Source organism: Rhamphochromis longiceps, linkage group LG19, assembly GCF_057381845.1.
Source record: "Rhamphochromis longiceps isolate RC_006_pf linkage group LG19, R_longiceps_female_GT1.1, whole genome shotgun sequence".
Classification (NCBI taxonomy): Eukaryota; Metazoa; Chordata; class Actinopteri; order Cichliformes; family Cichlidae; genus Rhamphochromis; species Rhamphochromis longiceps.
Window position 1 is genome coordinate 1,022,902 of NC_140575.1, and position 9,582 is coordinate 1,032,483.

The following is a 9,582-nucleotide window of genomic DNA, read 5'->3' on the forward strand; positions in this document are numbered from 1 at the left end:
TGTACGCCACATCCCCATTGAGTTCCTGATGAAGGCTCTTAGGGTCCCATTGATCTTGTACAATTCTAGGCATTCCAGTATCCAGCTGTGGGGCATTGAGTCATAGGCCTTCTTGTAATCAATCCAGGCAGTGCACAGGTTGGTCAGTCTGGTCTTGCAGTCTCGGCTGATTGTTCTGTCTACCAGTAGCTGGTGTTTTGCGCCTCTGGTATTCTTGCCAATTCCTTTCTGTGTCCCGCTCATGTATTGACCCATGTGCCTGTTCATCTTAGCCGATATGATGCCTGACAGGAGCTTCCATGTAGTACTGAGGCAGGTTATTGGTCGGTAGTTGGAGGGGACCGGTCCCTTCTTGGGGTCCTTGGGGATCAGGACCGTCCGGCCTTCAGTTAGCCATTCCGGGTGTCTCTCGTTAACTAGCAGCTGGTTCATTTGTGCTGCCAGACGCTCGTGGAGTGCAGTCAGCTTCTTCAGCCAGTAGGCGTGAACCATGTCGGGCCCTGGTGCTGTCCAACTCTTCATACTGGAGACCCTTTCTTGGATATCTGCCACTGTGATGGTTACTGGACCCTGTTCAGGGAGGTCGCTGTGGTCTGCCCTCAGATCCACTAGCCACTGAGCATTGCCGTTATGGGTTGCGTCCTTCTCCCATATGCTCTTCCAGTATTGCTCCGTCTCCAGCCTTGGTGGTGCTGTTCTCTTATTGTTCCCTTGCCACTGAGAGTACACCTTTGCTGGTTCTGTGGAGAACAGCTGGTTTATTCTCCTGCCTTCTATCTCTCTGGTGTACCTCCTCAAGCGGCTGGCCAAGGCTGTGAGTCTTTGCTTGGCAGTTTCCAAGGCCTCAGGTATGGACAGCTTGCTGTATTTCTTAGGCACCTTATTCGTCGCACCTTTCTGCAACTCCGTTAGTTGGCTAACCTCCCTCCGTGCTACTTTGATCTTGCCCTCTAGCCTCCTTCTCCATGGAGGGTACTGCCCCTTGTGGCTGTTCAACTTGTAGCCAAGCATCTCACTGATCATTGCTGCCGTATTGTAGATCAGCTTGTTAGTGTCGGTAATCGTGGTTGTAGGTATTGCCCGTAGTGCTGCATTAACATCATCTAGCAGACCTTCTGAGGGTACTTCACGTAATCTTGGTAACTGGCTACGGGGGATCCAGGTTTCAAGCTTGGCCATGATCCTATTTTTCAGGTCAGTTCCTCTCGCACTCAACGATCCTTCTCCTATCGCACTTGGGGCTATGTACCCAATCTCGGGTGGGGGTGATGATATCTCCCCCCTGACCTGGCGTCCTGACTCCTCCTTGCCGTAGCATTTGTGTTGTACCTCGTCAATCTCTAGCTGTGAGAGCAGTCCCTTCTTTCGAATGTTGGAACACTGAGCTACTAGTTGTTTCGCTGTCATTGTGGATGTTGGGTATCGAAGAATCCATAGGTCCCTCATCCTATTCATGTAGCCCCTTCCGCCGGGGTTACTTGCGTAGTAGCATTCCAACAACGCCCTGTTTTCGTCCCTTGCCCACCGATGCCTTCTTGTTCCAGTAGCCCACTTTTCGTCAGGGTGCCCTGGTTCCTCAACACCTGACGCGGACCTTGTTGATCCGGGCGACGTCCGAGCCGGCATGCCTTCATATTTATCTGTCTCGCTCATGTCTGCGGTAGGCTTGCTTAGCATAGGGGGTCTAGCCTTAGGACCCTTACTGGATACAGACGCCCCAGGCAGGAATCGAACTTGCGATCCTCTGTTCCAAAGGCGTGTAGTTTAATATACACATATATACATATATACACATATATATATACACATATATATATATATATATATATATATATATATATATATATATATATATATATATATATATATATATATATATATGTGTATGTGTGTGTATGTATGTGTGTGTATATATATATATATATATAAAATATACATAAAATATATATAAAATTGTAGGTTGTGTATCCTTCAGGTGTTAATGGGGTTATTGAAAATGTGTATATGTGCGTATGTGTGTATATACGTAGGTATGGATAGATAGAAACATATATGTGTATATATTAAAAAAAATAAAAATAAAAATTAAAAAAAAATTACACATAACATATAATGTAATTACAAGGAGGTATTTCTGTAGTCTATTGATACTAGATAGTGGAAAAGGGGTGGGATTAAATAAGCTTATGCTTCTTCCTGCTCCTTTTTGAACATGGACGTTATTTGGAGTTGTGGTTGCTCGTTTTCCTTTTGTTTGCTTTGTTCATTTGTCTCTTTTAATTCTTTTTTTTTTTTTTTATACTTTTTCAACATGTTCAAAATAAAGATTCAATCAATCAAAATTCTATAAGGATGTTATGTGTTTGTAGACTTTCTGCCCAGTTTGACCCATTTAGCAGAAGTCAGCCTGTTTAAGGCTCTGATATCTATTCTGTGTGACTTACAGCAGTTATGACATGGTCTGATTTTCTCACCCAATAAAGGAATATTTCATATATCAGTCTACTCTTCATTCTATCAGACACAGTTATCACAGCTCGTACATTTGCTTTTTACACATATATGTAAGCATTGAGCCACATTTAGTACCAACACATTAAATGAACAATATTTGTCTCTTATATATGACACATCTGTATACACACTGTCACAGATACTTGTCTGTGAGTGAAGTGATTAATATAATAACTATAATATTGGCCATATTATATTTACATTACCACAGTGAGATGACTTTAGTCTCATGAACAACATCAGCTAATTGTTATTTACAGCTAATCTTAAACGACTGTTCAGCACAGAAATTAAGCCCAAGAATCATGTTTCACAGTCCTGTGGTCTCAGCCTCAGATACTCATCAAATCACACAGAGCTCATGTAGAAACAAATATGTTCTCCTTCATTTCTGTCAAACAAAGCTGTATGAAACGTTTCCAGCTGTTAGTATCATGGTTGCTAGGCAACCTGGGCAGCGCGACGGAGGCTAGACGTCCCATTTCACGAGCCTACGAGCCTCGCACTTCGGCCTTAGCGGTCTTTGAGTACGCGGCCCTTGAGGACTTTAAAGCTGCAGAACCTGAATCGGGATACAGCCATGATGATCTCCAGCCTCGTGCTCGCCAACATTCTCACCTGAGTTAAGAAGACGATCACTGAAATGGTCTCAGCAGGTCCTTTGATGACAGCAATGAAATGCAGCGGTAAGGCTTTTTGGGGATTAAGTTCGTTTTCATGGCAAAGAAGGACGATGCAGTTCATCTGATCACTCCTCATAACATTCTGGAGTGCAGGCAAAATGCTATTATAAAAACTTAAGCAGCAACTTCTCCAGGTTCCAATATTTATGCAATTCTCAAACCTTTTGGCCACGACTGTATAACCTCTTCTGAAGTTTAGTGGATATTATACATGGTTATGCTCAGGATGTGTCGGCCAGTTTCCACTGGAAACGCCTTTTGGTTAAACTGTCAGCGAGCAATTTGCATTTGCACTGTTACATTTTTATATAACTTTAATGCACATAAACAACAGCTGCTTGTTTCAGTGAAAATACATTGATGGGTTTTTAATAAAGTTGTGGAGCTGTAAAGTATTTTGTCTGGTGTCAATTCTATCGTCAGCTACATCGTTATGGCAAATGTTCAAATGTATATGGTGATAAATATCTTTGGTCATATGGTCCTGCTCTGTCTGTCACCTTCTGTGTTGAGCTCATTGTTTCCTCTGTAGTGGCTGAGCTGAGTCCAAGTAGCTGAAAATGTTCCTCTGCTGCTCCGTCAGACTCTCCTCCTCCTGCTGATCAGCTGGGACACAAAACAGATCTTTGTTAGGCTCCACACTGCACTGAAGAGTCAAAGTGTCTCATATGTTCATCTGACAAGTAAAAGAACACATTTTTGTTTCCCGAGGTGGGCAACTTGTTGGAAACAAACACAAAAGGTTTGAGCACTGATACCTGCCATTGCTGCCATTGAAAGATGCAACGCCAGCAATGTGGATTGTCAAGACTCAAACCAATCATCAAGCAAAGACAACAGGGATCATTTGTTTCTGTTTATTTAGCATTCACAGCATTTGTAGTTGCCTTCTGTGCAGGGGAAGTCCACGCACACTGTGTGGTACCGCCATCCGCAGAAGGTGCATTCAACCTCTGTAGGAGAAACGAGATTGTCTGAGACTGAAATGATATTCACTAAAGAAGTGGTGATTTGTAAAACTTCACATTTTGATCCGGGACGTACTCTGCATGAAAACAAGCGCTCACTCTTCCTGCTCAACAAATGACAAGGGCGGAGCCTTATACCACGTGATACAGAAGCTGTGCCGTGTGATGCTAAAATTAGCAGGAAAAAACAACGGAGAGCACGTCAGGGATGACGAGAAAGTGACAGGAGAAAATCCGTCCCGGTCAACCACCCAAACATCAATAACGGGAACCTTATACAGCGCTTCCCTATACCCGTCGAACTCCCGCAGGCACAAAGACATCACGGAGGCTATCACTTATCACCTGACCAAAGATATGGCTCCATCAACACTGTGCAAAACGAGGGATTTAGGAAAACGATCAACACCCTAGACAAACGCTACACAGTGCCGTCCCGCAACTATTTTTCTATTGTTGCACTACCTGCTCTGTACACGCAGCGTCGAGCAACGGTGGAGACGGAATTTCAAGCAGGACAACATTTTGCTGCAACAACAAAACGTGAGACATTTGTTGTTTTTATGTTTATTTATTGTTATGAGAGAATCATGATCTCAATTCTAAGCCAAAAAATCGTGATTCTCATTTTATGCAAAATCGTGCAGCCCTAACATTAACACAAAACTATTGTTTCACCAGAGAAACACACATGAAGAGAGAGAGAGACAATAACAGCTACCAAACAGTCGTCATAATTCTTCACACAATGAGAAAAGGACAAATCAACAAGTAACAATGACTAATTAATATTAAAATCTGTAACATAATGTATTGTTTGGAGTTTAGTCTGATTGGTTCAGGATGAGCTGCCATTATCCAATCACACGTCTGCTTACCTGCATCTTTTCTCTTTTTTCTAACCTGAGCACCTGATGGCTTTGAACTTTTGTTGTCCATCTTCCATTGGTTTGAATTTTGCGCTGCAGTACAAACACAAATCCCCCAACCCGAGGATCAGCACAATTAACCTAACAGACCTACACCTTAGTTCACAGATTCTCTTTGTCTAAGGTTGATTTCTGGGATTTCACACAACCCAGGATTCAGATCGTGAATCCATGATGGGCTTGGATTTACATCATTATAAATGAAATGTGCTCTACTTGGAAGCAGCTGGCCCCGCCCCTTTTGACGGGTTGTGTGAGACTTTAAATCATCAAACTGTAAATTATAAATTTAAATTGTTATTGATCCTTTACCCCGAGTCCTAAAGTGTAGATTTATTTTCTTACTCTTCTTATATATATTGTTTGTTTACTTGCACCGCTGTAACTGCAGCCTCGTCGTCTCGTCTCTCTATCCGGTTGTTCAGTCTGACGTCACTAGCTGTGTCTGGGTCTAAACTCCGCTGCAGGTCCATATATCAAACGATCACTATGGCATTACTGAGAGTTGAAAAACTGTCTAAAGTCTTTCATCTTTAATAAAATTATCAGCGTTCTGCTCTACCAGGTGTAACAATTGAGTTTAACATCCAGGCATCCATGAAAACGGAATTTATGACATTAAACGGAGTTAGAAGTTAGCAGGGAGTTGGCTCGCTAGCTTCTATCTAAATACAATATAGCATGTCCTGACTGCGGGGTTTTGGAAACAAATTAAAACGTACAGCTCTGTTATCACTTCCAGCATAAATGAAGACAGAAAACTAAACAGCAGTGACGTTTGTAGGGTTACTGAAGTTGGGCTAGCTGGTATATAATGATGTGCTACGTGACCGCTAGCAACACAGCTATGTTAGCATAATATAAACAAGCTAACTTTTTTTCCACTCGATAAAAGTTACCGTGAGTGTTCTCGGTGGTCAGGAACAAATGTAATCGCATGGCAGAATGCTGTAAAAGGACCAAACTTCAGCTAGGAGAACAACTGAGATAATCCATCCACAATACGAGGTTAGTCATTCATATACTGCTGCATGGGCTGGGCTGTAGTTACATCCTAAGGTTTTAAAAACTGAGCTTAAATAAATGATTAGCGGTAATAAAAGCCGAGGAGGTCAACAGGGATCACTGACTGTTTTAGGAGCTTTTTGAGATCAAATAGAAGAAAATACATAACATTAAACATGTTAACAACACAAAAGCCATATTAAACGCAGACTACTTTAGACCCGGAAGTAGGATTCGTCGCGTCATCACTGAACAACCGGATATGCTGGACTGTCTGTAGCAGAGATGACAATAAAGTTTACTTTGACTTCAGCAGCGCGCAGGCGCACCGAGGGCTCTCGCGCTCACTTTATAGAATTTAGAAAAAACATGGGTGCAGATTATAAGTCTGTATCATAATATCTGTTTGTTGTTTTTATTTTGTTTTGCGAGTTGGTTATTAGATGCCGCTCCAGCCAGCCAGAGACTCCCCGCCGCCCCGCCCTCTCCTCCCTGTGCCGCCAGCAGCAGGCGCACCTCGCAAACGGAGGGCGCCCTTACTCCCAGCAAATGGCTGATAGAAAACCGATCGGTGCCTACGAATTTCCCAATATGCGCTGGCATGACGTCGGGGAAGCATGGGTACGACCGATTATTTTATTTTTTTCTTGCCAATGCCCGTGATGCCCCCCCCCCACCACGATGCATTCTATTGGTTTGCACACTTACACACACCCAGCTGTGGTTTCCTGTTTTGCTGGACTCTGGAGAGCCCCGCCTTTAACGCTCTTCTCTCACAGAGAGCAACAGAAAACTTGGAAAAACTCCAGATTGACTGAACTCAGTTCAAAGTTACCTTGACACCTTTAGATGTGAGACGTAGTGATGGTCCGCTTGAAGCTGACGCTCCGGTGCGTGTGTCAGAAAGATCAACGCGCTGCTTCAGAAGCACCGTGTCGAGGCTTGATTCGTTTGGCCAGAGTCACGTGATCAGTGACGTCTGAAGCTTCGTTTAGAACGTACCTTTTTTAAAATCAAACTTTACTGAAACACAATGAGTATACAACATACAAACAGATGAAGTTTACAAAAGAACAGAACATGAACATACAGAACCAGGAGTAAAAAAATTATGATATGAGTAGGCGAAAAAAATCTACATATAAATATTGTTCTGAGAGGCTTTTTGTTGGTTGAGTCTGAAATTGATTGTATGTACAATTCATATCCTTATAAAAAGGCAGAAATATGGTGTTTTATTAATAAACTTACATTTATAGATATAAAATAGCTAAAAGTATCAACAAATTTTTAATAAAAAAACATTTATCATTCTTCCTGGGGAACTTAAAGAAACAGAATAAAACATTTTCCCATCGTAAAGAAAACTCCCTTAAAATATGGACAATAACAAAACTGCTAAATTCTTCCAGAATCTCTGTGTAGAGGAACCAAAAGAGATGTGCCACAGTTTCTGGATGATCCCCACAGAAAGTCTCTTTTAAATGTTACCATATAGTGACTGGCTGGGTCACATTTATGAAGAATTTTATATGAGATTTCCTTCACCTTGTTCACAATTAGATATTTATGGGACCATCCAGACTGTCTTCCAGGTGATATCAAGGTTCAAGGTTCAAGGTTCTTTATTTGTCACATGCATTGTTATACAAGTATAACACACAGTGAAATGTAGCCTGACACGCTCCTCGACATGTGCAAAAATTGGGGGGGGGGGGGGGGGGGGGGTGTAGAGGAAGAACATTATATATATATATATATATATATATATATATATATATATATATATATATATATATATATATATATATATATATATAGTCTTGTCCTGTGGAGGTGGCTCTTCAGTGTTTTGCGCTTGTGAAGTGGCTGTTTGGTCTCTCCAATGTAGAGGTCTGGGCATTCTTTGCTGCACTGTACAGCAAACACCTGATAGAGTTGTATTGTTGATTGTCATTTATGCTTAGAAATATTTAACCATAGATGCTTAGAAGTGTATAATTAATTGTGTAGTGATAAGTTGTGTGATCTTTAACAGGCTACAGAGGCCTGGTGTGCATTCCACACTGGGAGCATGGGAAAGTTTGTACCTTGTTTAATTGTTATGGTAGGATTAACGTAGTTACATCTGTTCTAGTCTAAGTGCTTTTCTGTTTAGATGAACTGCTGGACTTCCTCACCGGGGGGGGGGGGTCTAGTCTACCCTCTTCCTAACCAAGGATGTTTGCTTGTGTGCTTTTATGACCCTTTGATCAGCAGTAACATACACACACACACACACACACACACACACACACACACACACACAGTATGTCATATGTTAATGAACCTATGCATATTCATGTAACCTCAATAAAAGGACAGTGTACGGGAGGACGGACGAGAGCTACTGGGGTCAAGCGAAGGAACGGCGTTTGTCTGGTTCTCTCCCGTGCACGAGTACCATGAAGAAGTTTGCCTACTTGCGTCTTGCTTGCAGTGTAATTATATTGTCTTAACGTTCCAGCGAATAGGTTTATGCTACAAACCTATCACACCACATTGTTAAGTTTGTGTTTAGGAGTTTTGTCTTTGTTGTTTGAGTCACTGAATCAGGAACTCTGCCTCCTTTTGTTCTCACACTGGGTTTAATGAAAGAAGGTTTCTGTTTGTCCATTAAAGTTCTTTGTTGTGATCTTTTAAAGGATCCTGTGATGATCCAGAGCCTGGCTTGTCTCCAGGAGTCTCTCAGTGACCTGAGCAGCAGCTACAGCTCTGCTGGCCTTTGTGTTCACCCTGTAGGAGACGTGGAGACCCGAGCTCACCTTCTGCAGCACTTAGACACAGCTGCAGTGAGGGAAGGTGAGTCATCCTTTAGCAGGACATCATTCAGGCTTTATTAGCATCACTGTGACTGTTATTGTGTTTGTAGGAGGTTTCCTCTACTGGTCTCAGACAGCAGCAGAAACATCAGCCTCCCTGTCAGTGGAGATCAGTTCTTATGTGCTGTTGGCCAAACTCAGTGCCTCCCCGACTGCTGAGGATCTGGGATATGCCTCTGGTATTATCAGGTGGCTGACTGGGCAGCAGAACTATTACGGAGGCTTCTCCTCCACTCAGGTACGACACCACCCGAACAGCATGAAGCTCATCTTTGAGTTCATCTACAGTCTTGGACCAAATCAGGAGAAATAATCCTGAAGCTTTCATGTTGTTGCTTTTCTCTCAGATATACAGACTTGTTTTAGCAGGCAGGGATGTTTTTATTCTTTATTTACAAGATGAAATTGACTTTGGTCTAAAAATGTGTTGTTTTAACAGAACAGCCTTCTGTGCACCAACTACACGTAACAGCCTGTAAATAACAGCTCAGCTGCAGTCTGTAAGTTTATACCTGTGCTTTCTCTACTTTGTTTCTCTGAGATCATCTCTGTTAAACATGTTTAACCTGTTTAACCTTTATTTAACCAGGAAGTGAAGGTTAGAAACTCTTTTGTGAGAGTG

At 42.2% G+C, this 9,582-nt stretch overlaps 1 protein-coding gene across 2 annotated transcripts in view; it reads right to left on the reverse strand.

Annotated features, from left to right (window-relative positions):
* The window catches only part of LOC146645983 (uncharacterized), a 52,118-nt gene extending 44,934 nt beyond the window's left edge, over positions 1–7,184 (reverse strand). For both annotated transcript variants that reach the window (XR_014908809.1, XM_085391688.1), the window contains exons 1-2: positions 6,935–7,184; positions 3,698–3,803 (exon numbers count right to left, since the gene is read on the reverse strand). Coding sequence is in view for 1 of the 2 variants with exons in the window: in XM_085391688.1 (XP_085247814.1) it covers positions 3,698–3,715 (18 nt within the window). In the remaining variant the exon portion in view is untranslated. The remainder of the gene's footprint in view (positions 1–3,697; positions 3,804–6,934) is intronic.
* Positions 7,185–9,582: the final 2,398 nt, after the last annotated feature.